Source organism: Falco peregrinus, chromosome 2 (assembly GCF_023634155.1).
Source record: "Falco peregrinus isolate bFalPer1 chromosome 2, bFalPer1.pri, whole genome shotgun sequence".
Classification (NCBI taxonomy): Eukaryota; Metazoa; Chordata; class Aves; order Falconiformes; family Falconidae; genus Falco; species Falco peregrinus.
The window spans coordinates 44,535,490-44,552,813 of record NC_073722.1 but is presented as its reverse complement, the minus strand read 5'-3'; the positions used below and the strand labels follow the sequence as shown (position 1 = coordinate 44,552,813).

At 38.9% G+C, this 17,324-nt stretch overlaps 1 protein-coding gene across 2 annotated transcripts in view; it reads right to left on the bottom strand.

Moving 5' to 3' along the window:
* Positions 1-17,324, bottom strand: part of POLR1A (RNA polymerase I subunit A) — a 34,348-nt gene that overhangs the window by 11,403 nt on the left and 5,621 nt on the right. For both annotated transcript variants that reach the window (XM_055795987.1, XM_055795989.1), the window contains exons 7-25: positions 16,326-16,412; positions 15,545-15,647; positions 14,922-15,084; positions 12,980-13,153; positions 12,670-12,792; positions 11,618-11,845; positions 9,744-9,998; positions 9,194-9,385; positions 8,262-8,405; positions 7,639-7,822; positions 6,446-6,528; positions 6,173-6,331; positions 5,745-5,843; positions 4,708-4,860; positions 4,435-4,517; positions 3,508-3,673; positions 2,777-2,998; positions 1,022-1,236; positions 210-377 (exon numbers count right to left, since the gene is read on the bottom strand). In XM_055795987.1, the coding sequence (XP_055651962.1) occupies positions 210-377; positions 1,022-1,236; positions 2,777-2,998; positions 3,508-3,673; positions 4,435-4,517; positions 4,708-4,860; positions 5,745-5,843; positions 6,173-6,331; positions 6,446-6,528; positions 7,639-7,822; positions 8,262-8,405; positions 9,194-9,385; positions 9,744-9,998; positions 11,618-11,845; positions 12,670-12,792; positions 12,980-13,153; positions 14,922-15,084; positions 15,545-15,647; positions 16,326-16,412 (3,001 nt within the window). The remainder of the gene's footprint in view (positions 1-209; positions 378-1,021; positions 1,237-2,776; positions 2,999-3,507; positions 3,674-4,434; positions 4,518-4,707; positions 4,861-5,744; positions 5,844-6,172; positions 6,332-6,445; positions 6,529-7,638; positions 7,823-8,261; positions 8,406-9,193; positions 9,386-9,743; positions 9,999-11,617; positions 11,846-12,669; positions 12,793-12,979; positions 13,154-14,921; positions 15,085-15,544; positions 15,648-16,325; positions 16,413-17,324) is intronic.

Below are 17,324 nucleotides of genomic sequence, written 5' to 3'. Positions count from 1 at the left end.
AGTAAGGGGCCTTCACAGATATTTTTTTAGCAGGAAAATGAACCAAAACAACTGTAAAATGTTACAATAGCTCTGAACAGGCACAATTTGCAATTAAACTGAAGGACTATTTGCCCTCAAGATGACACACATACCTGCGAGTGAAATTAAGCACTATTACCTAAGTGCCAAAAATGGCAAAGGACCCACTGAGAACACAGTTTTCTCACCTTGGAATACCCAGTGTGACATTCATTTCACCTCTACCAGCAAAGTGGAAGGTGTTCAGAGTCATCTGTGTGGAAGGCTCCCCAATACTCTGAGCTGCAAGAAGACCCACAGCTTCTCCTGGGTCACAAAGAGATCGCTGCCACTTTAAATACAACAAATCCTTCAATCTGAAAAGAGGAAATAAGAGGTTTAGCTCAACCAAAAAGAACTCTGAAAAGACTGAAACATTGCTCGGTTCAATGAAAGTTACCTCTTGCAGCCAGTTTCTCCTAGTAGCTTATGATATAAATACACTCCAGAAACTGTAAAATTGTTTATCCCAATCTGATCTGGCAAATAGAGCCCATTAACACACAACTGGGTCCTTGGCAAACTATAGTTTAGTTCTGCTGCTAATTCCCAGAATGTCAGAAAGAGAGACCATTTACTCTCACTCGCTAATCTTAACTGCCTTGCTAGCTCCAAGGTGTGTCAAGAACATATTTTGTTATTATTATATATTAACACAGTTACTGTGAAGTACTATATGTAGGGGGACAGCACTATGTTGCTGTTATTCCATAAAGCCTTTGCCAAAGCCCTTAGCAGCATGGAAAATTCAAGTTTGGAAGAAACAGATAGGCAGGGCCTCTCCACTGCACACTAAGCACACTTGGCTTTCAGGAACCATTCTGAAACCCACTACTTTGTTTCACAAAGGTCACAACAAAAACAAGAGTTGATAAAGACTTTTCCTCTTTAGCAAACTCTGTCCAAAAATAGGTATTTTGGGTTTTGGCTCAATGCTTAGTAAAGACACAGAAGTTATTACCTATCAGAAGAAAGTGCAGGGTGCATATAACTTTGTCTGTTCTCATATTCCCATCTGTTGATATAATCTTCCACGCCCTTTTCAAAACTTTCTGAAACAGATGCAAAATAAGTATCTGGACGCCAAACACCAAGGCTTGGGTCAGGACATTTACTTGTCTTCTTCAGATACTTTCTTCGTTTCTTCTCATCTAGTTCATACCACATCTTCAGTAACTGAAAATAGGAGGAAATTTATAAGCAGACTGGTTTATCCACAGTAAGACCAAAACCAAATAACACTGCTTCCACCAGCAATCTAACAATAGCGAAGGTGGAAAAGATTACCTGTGTAAAACTTAAGGGTGTACATAACACAGCAAACAACTCGGCTACAAATACAGTATTCTCCATGTTCTGATACTTAACACTTTTGATCCCAAATGATTTCAAGATTCTTTACAAGCTTGAAATAGTCAGACTTATCTACCTGTAGTGATTATTCCAGAAATCAGTGAAATACAACCCTCTAAGAATGATTTTAACTTAAGAGTGAGCCCCCTTAACAATCATTTACAATCTTTACTCCTAGTTGACTACCACCTCGCCTGTCTAGAGCTGGCATGACAAAGGAGCTTCACTGATTTTCAGTTGTTAACTTTTAAGCCCAGCAGTCCAGCAGACACCTTAAACATAGCTTGCATCTTACACACGATGACTGTTCTATTGTTCAGTTTATTAGTCTTTCAGGTAACATTTCAAATGTTGCATTTAATAAAGGAAAAAGTTAATACCAACATTAAAAAAAAATCAATACAGAAAATGAGCTAAACATGCCTCGCTGTTTTATGAAGGAGGAACTGGCTTGTGACATAGAAGTTTGTCCACTGAGCTCTATAATATACCGAGACAGAGATAAACATGTATCTATATCTACCCATCTACTGGAAGAAAAAAATGAACAAACAGTAAAAGAAATCCCAGGCCAAACTGCTTTGAATGTTACCAAAAGTGTCAACAGCAATACAAATTCAGCATAGCTGAATAAATGAACCAGTGATTAGGCATAACATTTGCAGACAAGCTGACATGAGTTACATTTCTCAACACCTTCAACTTGGGAGTTTCAATCTAACTGTCCGCATTCTACCAGGGTAAATTCCTTGTGAAAGCAAGGCTGTGAAGCAGCACCTGTTTGCATTTTGTGTTTATATAGAAATTTTGTATGTTGTTTTATATGTTGTGTTTGTATGTTCATTAGAAGCCACAAAATATAGATTAGTGCCCTCGTGTACAAGAGGCTTAAGCAAGAGTACTTTTTTGAAACACTAGGCAGGGCTGGCTCAGCCCTCTGATCTTCATATTTAAACAGGCTCTCATCCAGCTAGCAGGTATCTGTCCATCCAAAGACAGATCTACTTTGTGTACATAGGGGAAAAAAAAAAAAAATCAAAACCACTAAAACCCAGAGAAACCCCAACCCATCACCAAACAAACAAAAACAATTCCCCCAAAACACCCACAAACATGGGCTGTTTTCTAAAACCCATTTTACCTCAGAGTTTCTGGCCTCTGCCCTAGCACTAGGGCCCGCAGACTTTAATAAATGAATCTCAGCTTCATCACCCACACAGCTGACATATGATTCCATCAAAAGGTAACTTATATATAAGTAGACTGTGAAACACTTTGGGACATAAAAATCCACTTAAAAAACCAAAACACTGAATTCTACAACTTTTAAAGGGCTTGATGGATTAAACTGCTTCTGTGTCACCTGTAAAGTAGCAGGATCTCTTCCATTTTTGATTTCACCTCCTGGCATCTGTGCTTTTACACTTGCCATTTTCTTTTGGGAAAACATCAGAAAACCTCCTTCTCTTTGCACAGAGTTCTGGTGCCTGGCTCTCCACTTTTTGATGGCTTTGAACTGCTGGTTAGCTTGGTGAGACTCCATCCTTGCTAAAGCTTCATCCAGATGGTTTGTCTTCTGGATAACCTATAAGAAAGTTATCTGTATGATTTTTCTTCTCTCTATGCTTACTCTAGAAGAAAAGGCAAAGCAAACCGAAAAGGTCATCCACCACCACTCAAAATGTTCAGCTGCTGTAAGACAATTTTCAACCCAACTGAGACAAAACTCCTTATATCCTTATGGGACTATTGCCATTCTTTAATAAGCAGTGATGATACTGGTAAAAGGAAATTAATCAAACTTGACAGACTGAAGAGTAAAGTCATCTGTCTTGAATCCAAGTAGAGTTAGAAAAGAAGAGAATAGGGAGAACAGTTGGTGCTCTGCTGAAATTGAGACAGCTTAAATCATGTCACAGACTTCAGGTTCACTTCCATATTTTGTACAACAGCAAATAAAAACGTAGGTTAGTCTGAGAGTGACTGAGAGAAATAAATATGTTACTGGATCTCTAGCAGATATGCCAGACGTTAACCATGCATTTCAGTCTCCCCCTTTTCCCCATATAAATACTTAAAGTTTAGGTGTTCTACCTCATAGTTTTCTGCAATGAAAGGAAACTGCTCAGGTTGTAAGAACTGAGTTTTAGGAATATCAAGTCCGTCTTCTCCATACAGAAACTGCACCACACTGCCATCACTATCCCGTACAGTCAGGTCATACTGAACTACCAGTCCTTCCAAATGTTTTATGATGCACCTGTTCCACAGGAAAAAAAACCAAAAAACAAAAAACGAACACTGCTATTAAGAGGCTACACAGCAATATGCAAGACAAAACTCTAACACGAAAAATACTGTTTTCATTGGTATCTTAAGTGCACTTAAGGACTGATAAGGAATTCTGGTAGCCAAAAATTATACAGACATAAAAAAAGGTGAAAAGCGTAATGATATTGCAAATCTTTCTGCATGTTGCTCCCCCCAGCTTCCTTGGATTGGAGTGACTTAAAATTAAATAACTAATTACTCTCTACTTCTGCTGTCATTCTTAATTGCCTGAAAGAAGGGGGCATCCCTTCTTTCAAACCCCTCACTATCCTCTGAAAGAATTAAAAAGTTCAATCTTCTATATATTGGAGGTGTTGCCTGAATAAAGACAAGGGCCACACAATGTGGTCACGAAAAAACAGCGTTGCCTGGAATTTGTGCATCTTTACTTGTACCAGGAGAAATATTTTTCCAAAAGGAAACATTGATGATACTACGTGTCTGAGATAACTTAAGAGATGATGAAGTTAAGTTGCACTTGGTCTAGTCCTTTAGAAAGTTGGCCTTAGAACAAGCATTTAATACTCAGTAAACATTTTCCTAAAAAGCAAGTACACTGAAGTTAATATAATACAGGCACTCCTTCCAGCCTACAGTATTCTACAAAGTAACCAAAACCAACCCAAAACCCAGAAACCAAGAAAACAAAAGGGCCTTTTAAAGGCTCAAATTCTAAACCAAGCCTCTTACCTTTGTAGGTACCCAGAACGGCTGGTTTTGACAGCTGTATCCACAAGACCTTCCCTGCCAGCCATGCAGTGAAAGAAGAATTCCTAAACAGAAGCACAATGCCATCAGCATTCTGCTGAGAAGTATACCAAGACTGGCAATTTATGCCCTTTCTCAAAAGCTACATATGAAAGTAGAGTGAATAAAGTCAATTTATCTATAATCACAGACACTACATTAAAATACCAAGATTTAAATAAACTTCAGTATAAGCACAAGCAGTATTAAACTTACAGAAGGTTTGATCCCAGTGAGAAATCTGCCAGTCACAAATCCCCCTGAGCTAGGGGAAAAATCATAAGGCTGGAAACATGGCAGTGATTTGCCAGATGCCATTAGTGGGGGTCTTCGACCTTCCAACTCAATTTGTCCCAGCAAACAAGAAATCTAAATGCAGACAGCGGAAAAAAAGAAGCATCACTTTTCTACCCAACTATTTGCTACGTAAGTTCAACAATTTTTCTTGAAAAACACAGTAAAAAAATGAAAACATTCATTAAAAGTTCTCTAACTAAGTGTCAACATGTTCATTAAATGTTCTTGCTACTGATGGGCATAAAAGGCATGTAGGTCTCCTCTGGTCTTTTAAAGTTGTATTCAACTGCCCTGACTCATTTCCATTCTCATCCTGTATGCTCATTTTAATACAAAGAGATGTGAAACTAAAAAAATTGTAAATATATTATTGGTCCCTACATTACCCTCACCACCTCTCAGCAGTGTACTAAAATCAGCACACAAAAAACCCCAAAACAAAACCCTCTCTCTCTTGAGCTTTGGTCATTCTCTCTCATCAGAGACAGAATTTTAGATGGCCTTTTTATATAGTATTTCTTCTTGGTGTCTGTGTTTCAAAAGGCAAAATGAAAAAGCATCCTTGCCATTTCTACCAAAATCAAAGTAAGATTTAGTTGTTCCTATTCAGTAGTGGAAGATGAAAAAAGAGTCAGTCTCCAACACAGACCTGGAAAAGTTCTTTCTCCTACAGTAGGACTGTTCGTACAATCTGCAGCATTCCTTCTAAAAAGAAGGTCTGATGTTTCTATAAATCCTAATGTACTGAAAACTGATTAAAAAAAGAGAAGGTTACAATAAATATTGACTGTCCTCCATCACCCACTGAGGTCTTTATTACATTCCTCTAAATTTTTTCCATGCCAAAGGCCTCTATTCTCCAAAAATAAAGATGTTTTTGTATTAAATATACTTCTCAATAGCTTACATTCTAGGACAAATCACATGTAGCTGCTAAATATTCTAGCAGCCATTACCTGCATTGTATTTACAGTCGATCCTTTGGCTCCTGACTGTACCATCAACTGCAAATTGTTCTCAGGAAAGCTCCTGTGCAGACCAAGGGGCATACACACCTAAAGAGTTGTGGTGGGGTGAAGGGAACAAAACCAAACCATTATTAATAAAATAATCAACCAAAGCAATTCCTGTTGAAGGCTTTAAGAAAGTGAAACAAAGAGCAATCACAATCATTCCTATTCATAATTTTTAAAGTGTCTTGGATATTAAGCCATCTTCTCATTCAGGGAGGACAAGGCTGACGTGGCCAGGCAGTATGTGAAGACTCATACTGGAGGAAGATGGAAAGCTTCAGCCTCTGAACAGTCAGGCACCCCTCATCGACATTAACTTAGTAAGAAAGTCTCCAAACAAGATTAGTATACACGGATGCCTTGATGTCAACCTTGTTAACTTCATTGTTGTAATTGTTTACTTCCTCCTTGAATTTCAGATCAACCATGTTAAAATCCCTCTGGTCTTTGCAGAGATGGGCATCCTGCCATTTCTCTTGGACCTCCTCACATGATGCTGTTTCTGGCAAATTAAGAGCAGCTCTAACAGCCTGAAATTAAAATATAGGGGGGTTAGGTGCAAAGCAGGCATGATTAAACAGGGCAGGATTTAAAAAAAAAAAAAAAATTATGGGGGGAAAAAAAATTCTGCAAGACAGACTTACTTCAATACCACGCTGCCTTGACTTTGCAATGATTTTTTTTCTTTTGTGGTCTGCTTGAGGTTTAACCAAAATATCTTCAATCCCTGTTAAAGAAAAATAGAGCACATAACAATCTGAACCCAGAAAGAATTGTGGAAGGAACCACATTTGGCATCAGAGATTTTGAGAGCAGAGAGCTAGAAAAGAAAGTCACAATTAAATATATAGCAACTCTTAACCTGAGACTAACTCCAATTTAACAAGAAAAAAAAATTCTGAGTGGCTTTTTGAGGGAGAAGCCATTTTCTTTTTCTGATCTCTTTTTCTGATGTTTTAACTACCTTGTGATCCCAGGCTCATAATCTTTTCCTAAGTTTTTTACACCCTGGCTCTCAAGACATATTTTCCATGTCTTGGTCAATTATTTACCTTCCTCGCTTCAAAGATCTCCATTCTTTTAACTCAGCCCACCGCAGTCTGTTGGTTCCTCACTACTGCTGTCTGCCAGTTGACTGTGTCTACGTACCTCTAAGTGAACATACTATCCCTTCAGATAAGAGCCAATGTAAACCCTTCTGCTGCTATATACTGTATTTCATTAGTATAAAAACATCTTGTAAAGCTCTATATGGTAATTTGAAATATTTCAACTACTGCAAGAAGAGAGTAATATAAGGGTCAAATTTTTATTGCGTGCCAAGTGCATTTCTGTATGAGTTTGCAAAGCCATAATGGAAGTCAAACATTTACCAAAAGATTTACAGTAGAACGAAATATGCAAGACTTGATGAATAACCCCTCAAAGATCTTCCACCTCGCTTTGTCAGCTGTTCTGGTTTCTATGCAACAATTCTTTTTCAAAGAAGTAAAAATAACAGACTCCTAGGAGCTTTTGATCTAAACAAAACTTCAACACAAGACATCTAGACTGTGTATGCTTTGACTAGGCAGGGTAGAAGAGAGAACTTGATGGTCATACTCAGGATTACACTTTCTCTTTATGCTTAGAAGGCCAGCTATGCACCAACCAGAATAAAACAAGACAAAAAAATAAAATAAAAAAAAAAAAGGCTGGCAAACAGCAATCCCACTCAAGGACAGTCTTGCAAAATTATATTTACAGCACACTTAGCACGTATTATGCCCAGTGTCTGTTTTATATCTTAGAAGGTGCTGCACTACAGCACTGGTGAATTACTCCTTGTGATACTCACCCATTGTAAATCCCCTGTACAGCTGCAAATAAGCAGTAAAGAGGCGTCCTAGACACGTTAACACTTTCCCACTGGTTTCACCCCCATAGATTTCATAGCAACAGTGGACCAGGCCATAGGCAGAGCTGCCAAAGTGAGCCTTGTCCAAGACTCCACACAGTAATTCCCCATTTCTAATAATAACCTGAAAAATAAAACCACAGGTATTCAGGAAAACAGAAATTTTGATCTTACTACAAACTCTACAGGTTTTTCTGTGTAACCTATATGAAAATACGTTTAAGTTTTAAAAGAGTCAAATACGGTCAGATTATCTATACTTCCAGAATTTATAGTAGAAATAAAACTTCTAACAGCATCTGTATTTTTCCACCTATGAAGTCAAACAATGAAGACACACACATGGTCTAACAAAAACAGATGGAATCTCCATCAGTCAGGATGAGAACAGAGTTTTTCCTGATCCCCAGGCCTATCCTCTCATCACCACCCTCTGGCAGTAACTGTTGCACAATATCTGCTTTTAATTTTGTCACCTGCCTGCTTCCCATTCCTCTACTTTACACACAATTTTCTTAACACTACAGCCCAGCCCAATTTCCAGAGCTCCTGCCCCAGCATACCTGAGATTCACACATTGAATCAAGATTTAGACATCTGTTTGCAGGTCCCTTTACCCAGGCTCTTGGACCAATCTTAGCTTTGCCAGTCAAATTCAGTGGGACGTGGTTTTCTGGAATGATGTTTATTAACAATGTAGAAACAACCTATAGAGAAGCAGGAAGAGTGGCAGAAACTATTTCCTGTATTTCCTTCTTAACATAAAGAATCTGGCACAGAGGAGAAAAGCAACATCCCATACGTATTTTTTTCCACTGACAGCAAAGCTTTGAAAGCCTGGAAATCTGACATTTACAAAACAGGAATATCCTCTTGCTACTCTAGTCTTTGAAAGATCAATGAGCTAAGACACATAATTATTCAGAAACATATGGCACCAAAGATTTTTCCAATAATTAGACAGATATATTAATTAAAAAAAAAAAAAAAGTTGTCTAAAAACTGGCAGAGAATTTCCTTTGCTATGAGGAGACATAATACTTGGCTTGAAAGTTAAACTCTCTTAAATAGTGGAAAATGGAGCATTTGCTTGGGCTTCCTAGGTATTACATCCATCTAACAATGACCTCAACCAAAAAGTCAAACACCAAAACATTTATTTACTACAGCCTTTTAAGTTCAGAGATTTAAAAGCTCTGACTGGCATAGCTTAGTTTACTATAATCAACAACAAATTCCTTCTCTGCTCCCATGCCTGTAAACTGCAGCTTTATACTTCTGTCTGCAATGCTGTTCAGCGTGCTATTCTTGTATTGTCATTTTAAATGAAAGAGGACTCTCATAGCTCAGTAACACACACCAACATCTACCTGGTGTTGATTTAGATGATGGAATCTGGCTTTTCAGCAACCCTCAGCAGCACTGGTTTTAACATTAGCATTCTGCTCACTTTGGAACCACCAGCATTGCTCAAGCTAATTAAGTTATAAACTACCTGCTTTCCTGTCCACAGTCGCTGTGGTTTCATAATGGCAGGAGGAAAGATTTTAATTCTTCCTTTTTTGTCTGTTAGTCCTCGGTAAACAAGCTCCATATATTGCTCTCTGGTGAAAAAGCAGCCCCGGATTGTCATGCTGACTCCAGAAATCATGTGATCCTGGATCAAGCCAGGAAGCGGCTTCCCATCCTAAAGAGATAACAAGAAAAAGGGTGGCATAATGTCACATGCTAGCAGCTCCCCAAAGTATTCCAGCTGGATAAAAGCACTAAAGTAACTTGTCAAGAACTCAACATCACAGCATAACTATCTATTAAATCTCTTATGGACATACACATTAAAAGGACCACATTTTTTGGATGTACTGGGCCTTCTTTAGACAAAGAGAACTGCAAGTGGAGACAGAACAGAAACCAGGAATAAATTTTAAAAAATAAAGGGAGGGAGGGGGAATCAATCTATCTCATTTATCATTAGACAAACCAACCAAACAAGTCAAACAAACTGATTTCACATAGGAATAAATTTATCTGACAGTTTTATTCACCTTTGGGACCAGATACTGTTCATCAGTAAAGGCTAAGGTATAGGCTTCTGCTCTGCCCAGCTCGCTCTGTGGAAAATGGGCATTCATTTCATCACCATCAAAATCAGCATTGTAAGCCTTGCAGTTGGCATAGTGAAGCCTCAGCACTTTTTCTCCAGGCAGGATTCGGGCTCGGTGAGCTTGGATGGAAGGTCTATGAAGAGTGGGCTGGCGGTTCAGTAAAAGGACATCTCCATTTTTAATATGTCGACATACCTGCAAGAGAATTTTGGTTGCTGCTTATAAGGCACTTCCACGCATACTTCTGAAAAGACTCCATCTTAAAATATGCACACATCCAAAACATTTCCTTTCCAGTACTTATGTTCTGTGCAAAACTCTGTAAGAGAGAATCAAAACTACTTGGCCCTGAACAGCCCCTGCTCTCCACCAAACCACACTCTTAAGGCTGCGTATCCTCCATTAACTCACACAGACCACAGTGATCAAACCAAGTTAACAGCATGGAAGCCACACACTACCAATCTCTCCTCTCCCTTGGCAATATAGCAATCAAAGACTGAAAAAGAAAGACAACTATGCCATTTGTAAACGAGAAAATAAACTATTAATCCAAAACCCACTGGGCTGAATTGAGAATACCTGTCACCGTACACCCAGCACGGGACACCCTACAATTAGGTAATAATATGACCCAGTAGCTGAAGCAAAGATCTCCGAGTTGTAACTTCAGGTTTGAGTAAAAGACAATATATTCTTATCTAGAACAGTCTCTCAAAACAGTGTCATTTTAATTTCTAACACCCATATAGCTATTTAAGTGATTATCAACATGAATATGATAAGCTGTACAGTCTAAATACTGTTGTTTACCTCTGTGACAGGTTGAGAGAACTGGCATCACAGAAATAGTCTTAAATATTAAATCTCTACCATGTCTCTAACAGAGACAAGGATATACATAACAGACATCAAAAAGACTATTCATCACCAAAACTTTTGCCCTACCAGCTAAATAGTAAGTTCTCACTCTTGCAAGGGATGGAGATAGTTAAGAAGTTTCAAAGGCTGGTTAAGCTGTAGCACAGAGAACTCAAACCCTCCAGCAGCTACGAAGAAACAACTGGTGTAAGCACTAAGCATTTCTCAAGTGTTAATGCCTGTACAAACAGGTGGATATCAGTGTGGTTGTCTCTTGGTTTGTCATCTGTAAAACAAGATGGTGATGGGAAGATGGACTCCGGGTTATAGCAGTCAGCACTACAACACAGCCTTCCCGGTCAGTGCCACTGCCAGCATGGCTGACACGGAACGGAGGACTCTACTTTGTACATCCCGCTCTGGAAGACGTCACATCAACTGCTTGTGTTGTACCTACTCTACAAGTATACTGAATTTCAGCCTCCAGGACTACCACCAAAAAACTGCTCCAAATACAGAACCTATTTCATATTTCAAAAGGAGAGGAAAAAAAGATAGATTTTTCTGAGAAGGACAGGGAGGCAGGGGGATATAGAAGCATAAGATGAAAGCAGTATTTTATCTTCCATACTGCTAACATTTCCCAGGAATAGTCAGCTGTAAAATACAGACTCTGCATCTTGGCCAGATGAATGCCACACACTGCATATTAAGGAAGAGTAAAATTCAGGATGGAAAAACAGTTTATAGAATTTGAAAAAGTATCAAGCTTTGCTTCCCAAACACCCCCCAACTTTTCCTCAGCCATCTACTAAAAGACAAGATAACCCTGCCCTGGGAGTCTTTGTGAGCAGGTCTGTTGGAATCACTAGCAAGGACAGTAGTAGTAGTAGCAGTTTAAGAAAAACACTACAGATGTAGAACAGCTCCAACAATCCCTCGGTCACACTCACAATCTTCAGTCCTGATTGGGGTGCACCTGAAGAAGGAGTGAGGAGCTGCTTAGCTATGGCTTCCCTCTGGGTCAGGCTGCTCGCACTCAACACTGTGCGAGATCCATCTTCATTAATGACCATGGAGGCTCCAGGGTGAACCTTTGGGCCATTTATGACAGCCTGCCTCAGCTCTTTGACATTCCAGGGAGTGACTGGCTGTGGGTAAGTCAGTTTGGTAGCAAATACCTAGACAGGAGGGAAAGAGGAGAGATATAAAAAGCTGTTCAAATTTGGCTTAGAACAGTACTAAGTCACTGAGAAAACTGTCAAATGATAACTCATACAATATAAAGATAAATTACTTCAAGCTCTTGGATGCATCTCCCCTTCAATCCACTGTCATGCCAAATAAATACATTTCTTTTTTAAAATCCTCTACCATAAGAATAGAAACAATGTCCTTTTTACACTGTTCTACTGCAGTAGAAAAGAAAACCCCAGTTAGCAATTAAATAAAAAGGCAAGCACGATTTTAAATTCTGCAAACCAATCAACAAATACAGAGAAAAAGTGCATTATCACCAGGTCCACTATTTGCAGATAGGCAAGCAGAAAAAATGATATAATGAAAAGCTCGAATTCAGGCTTGGTGTCCTATCTGTGTAGTTAAAAATCATCAAGGATGAATGAAGTTGGTGACATTATTATGACCTTTTATTAAAGGCTTCCATAGCTGTTATAAGATACACTGTACAAAGACCACAGGAGAAACAGGTTCCACTTATAAAATTTGCATCAATTCATAACCCAGGAAGCAAGCACATATTTTATTTTTTTTTTAATCCGCTTTCCCAAAATGTGATGTTCACTATAATGGTGAATTCCTGCTCTTCAATGCTTCTTCTTTATTAACACATAGTAGTAACGCACAGCAATGACACACTGGGGAGGAAGGAGGACAGATGAGTTGGAAAATCTCTACATTTTAAACTGCTTGCTATGTAGCTGCAAGTGCTACAGTGTAGTTCAGTCCCCAGCTGCACCAAAAAGAAACACTCATTTATTCTTACCATAGGAATGCCAATCTCATTGGTACCAATGTACATATCGGGGCAAATGACTGATCGAGCAGCAAAATCCACACGCTTTCCCATCATGTGCTTGCGGAACAGTCCTTCCTTTTTCTCTAATAGCTTTGAAAACAGAAGTTAATGATTAAAACGTGAAAGCATGCAACATCAGACAGATGTCCAGACATTGTGATGAGTATCATGAAAACGCCTACATACTAACCACAAATACTTCACTTTTTCTTATTGCAACAACTTCTCTTAAATGTCTGGACACACAAAGTCCAGAGTCTCTAAGACTGCTACCCACCTGACGGATACCAGGGTATTTTTCTGTCATTAGTTTGTCCATGTCACTATCAAATACAATGTTGACATGGCTCTGAAGACGAATCCAGGCGTTGTACAGCTTATCTGCAATGGTTTGTCCTGGAATCATCGTCAGGACAGAATGGTCCAGAGGGTCATCATTGTCTCCTGTCTCCTACAGAAACAGAAATTAACAACTTGGACTTCATAAAAAATACCTTCTATTTACTAGGCTGAAATTATAGTATTAAATAGCTGTCCCGGTTTCAGCTTTGATAGAGTTAATTTTCCTCTTAGTAGTTCACTTCTGTGTTTTGGCTGTGATGTGAGAACAATGTTGATAGGACACCGATATTCTTAGTTGTTGCTGGTGATGTTTATACTAAATCAAGGACTTTTCAGTTCCTTAGGCCCTGCCAGCCAGAGGGCTTGAGGGGCACAGGAAACTGGGAGGGGACACAGCCAGGACAGGTAACCCAAGCTGGCCGAAGAGGTATTCCATACCATATGATGTCATGCTGAGTACATAAACTGGGGGAAGAAGAAGGAAAGTGGGGACACCTGGCATTATGGCATTTGTCTTCCTGAGTAACCGTTACACATGATGGAGCCCAGCTTCCCTGGGGATGGCTGAACACCTGCCTGCCCATGGGAAGTGGTGAATGAATTCCTTGTTTTCCTTGCTTGCATGCGAGGCTTTTGCTTTACCTATTAAATCGTTCTTAAGGCCCTTGAGTTTTACGTTCCTTTCCGATCCTCCTTCCCATCCCTCTGGGTGGGGGGGAGTGAGCAAGCCGCTTTGTGGTGCTTGGTTGCCGGCCAGGGGTTAAACCACGACAATAGCAAATGGAACATTGGCCACTATTTCACAACATGTTAAAGACACTAATTAAAAACAAACAAACAAACCATTTACATTAACAATGTAAAGTAACTTTCAAATTATTACAACCAAGTGCCTCAGACAGGTCTGGATGGGAGATCTCCAAATACCACAGCTACATATACCAGTGGGATTTTAAAGATGATTGCTAACCAATCATCTCCTCGTGACAGTCCTCTTCCCAAATTAGATGTTACTGGTTAGTCAGTCCATGCTACAAAATCAGTGTGCCTCTAGGAAGTCCTATCCTTACATAAAAATGATGTAAATCCAAGAGCTTTTGTCACCCACATTACTTTGATTTCACAGTCTAAAGGTCAGTAAACCTCTTGCATCCGAAACGCATAAACCTTCTGACCCGTCAAACATTTTAAGAACATATCTCCACCTAGTGGCTCAATTCTGAGTAACTACAGATGTTTTCAAAATGTTTTACACTTAAGATGTATATCAAATTCAGCTGAAACTAACTCCAGTATCAAAGAACTCTCAATAATACAACTCATGGACAAATATGAAAAGAAGCATGGTGACATACATTATTATTTACTACTATTTGACCATGTGAACTGGTCGGTAGCAAACAGGCATTGTTACTAATTAAGGTTATTTGTGAATATTTTGATTTCATTTAGACATCAATGGCCAAAAATAACCAAGATCACAGTTGGCTCTGCTAGGCTTAGAAGATAAAGTGGCTTTTATCCCCCACATCATTTTTCATTCAATGAGATGTGGGGAAAGTTTTACTGTGAACTGTTTGTGCAGTACATCTTTCACTCTCCAGTAACTGGAGTCCACCATGTCTCACATACAGTGATCTAATACAAAAACCATGACTAAAGGAGTTTGAGGAAAATGTTTTTCCCCTTTGTACCAGGCAGGTGACTGGAAAGAGGCAAATGGGGGAGGAGACAATTAACCTATGGAGAACATGTCCAACAGCACACACACCAACAGCCCAGGCTAAAACTGTTACTGGAACAGTTTAAACAGCAGCCTACCTGAACCCAGCCCATATATCCAAAAAACAAAGAATAAGATAACCACCAACTCTTACTGTTTGGATTTCTTCTTCTGCAATTTTCATTGGCTGACATTGTTGTTTTGCCATGAAAACCAACAGCTTCCGTATCATTTTGGCATCTTTCATGACAGCCTGCAAGTTCACAGTCTGACCATTTGTAAACAGTCGGTCTCCAACACGATTTATGGGACGATACCTACAGCAGATCAAAGTAACTTTAGAAGATAAAATTCACCAAAAAGTAGCATGATAAATCTCAAACATTCTAAGCTAAGCCTTCAGCGCATGAAAAATAATCCCTATAAACTAACAGCGAGCATTTAAAAATTACTGTATCATACTCAGACAGTCATAAAAGAGGACTGATTCCTCAACAAGAAAATCTACCAGCACTATACAATTAAAATATTCTGCAGTGATTTAAAATACTAACATTTTTTTTTTCATAATTAGTATTTCAGTCCTTTAACAAACTCATCTGGAGTTATAATAAAGCTTACCATCAGTTACTGCTGTGATATTATTTTTTTTTAAACACTCCACTGATACTTCAGCAGATCACTGTCTGTACTATAGATGCTTGCATCTCTGACTCCTGCAAAAAGTTTGTGCTAAACCCCGTGATTCCTACAAAAGTTTTTTGACAGAAATTTTACCTTGAAGGTGGAACCACAAGTAGGTCTAAAAAAAACATCTCTGGACTGAATTCCAAGCTCTCATGGGGATCCATCCCAGGGAAGAGATAACGCAAAAAGAAACCTAAAAAGATACAATAGAAAATGTAAATTCATTATCACTGCTATTGTTTGGGAATTCAAACCCCCAGATGCAGTTGGTCAATGAAGTCAAAAAAACCTGCTAAGTTAAATACCAGCAAGCTTGCTTGAAATAAAAACATTTAGACATACTTTAGAAAGAACTGCCATTGTTATTTTTGGTCACATACATGTTATTTTAGAAACAACTCTAAATAGAATTAGAGTATAGGAAAAGGAAAAAGCAAAACAGCAGGAAGAAACAGTTTCCAGCTACTAGCTGTGACTGGTCATGAAACTGCTTTGGTTTTTCCTGGCAAATGCAGTCAGATTCAGAGTACAGGGAACTTAGAAAAGATCGCTAAATACATCCTCAGTGTTTAACCAATGTAGCTGTGGGGAATATTAGGTGTAGCACCATATGAGCATCAAATTCTCTGTAAACAACAATCGTGATTTGTGGGGAACCACAGTTTAAGAAGAGCCGATCAAACTATCTACTGAACTCAACTCACTGCATTCACTAGCTACCAGTTCTCCTGTCATAAAATCTATCTTGCTGCCAGGAGCCCTCAAGGCAAAAGGCAAAGATCTGACAAGGAGTTCATACAGGAATATTTGCAGACCCTGTCCACTAAAGGATAACAGAAAGCAAAGTAATGTTGCTTTTAACAGTCATTACCTTCATTCCTCCACAAAGCCAGTATGTATTCCTTGGCAGTCATCGGCGTCAGGTATCCTCTCTTCCCTAATTTGCTTTCATCAATACCTGGCGAAAAAAAAAGTTAAAAAAATAATCACAAGAGGTTACTTTGAAAGTTTTTTTGCTTACAATGATAAGGGCTTCCAGCTCAGAGAAGAAATGGAAATACATGCAAAATACACTGGCTGACATCTACAAAAAAATTATTAAAATGCCTGCTTTGGCAATACGAAATTAAAAAGAGCAAGCCTTCCCAGGATTGGAAAAACCAGCCATTTCTGTGATTAATGGATATCAATGTAACCAACTGAAACACAACTCAACTTTAACATCTAAAGCATACGCTTTGTTTGATTAATGGTGAGCTGGACTCCTTTTTCAAATGATCTCGGCCACTGACCAAAACACTAATTACAAGTCAACCTACAGCTGGGAAACACAGAAGTGGGATTCAAACATTACCAGTGAGATCAAGGTTCCCATGAAATACCCAAACGGATGAGACAACAGTGACAGTCAGCAACCCATCTATATTGTAACTTAAGAGTCTAGGTTAGCCATATTTTGGCAGGGAAAGAAAACCTATGGGTTTGCTATTTAAAAAGCCAGAGATTTTGGGTCTCAATTCCCATTTCTCTTGTAGGCCAGCTCCTTGTGTCCCAGGGAAGCCAAAGTACATGACTTGATGAAAGGCAATTATCTCATGATCTCAGAACTCTTCTTTTGACTTAAGGCCAGAAATACAGATTTTTCCACACTGAAACATCAATTCAATTCTTCACTAGCATAATAAAACATGTCCCAGAGTGTGGACACACCTAAAGGGGCTCAAATAAAAAGCTCAAAGCAGTATCATACAATTTAATGCAGTGAAATCATAGCTGTCACTCAAAAGTAGTAACACTGGGATACGCAGACTTTTCTGCCTTTGTTGAATGTATCATGAATAGGAACCTAAATGTTATGAACAGGATGTTA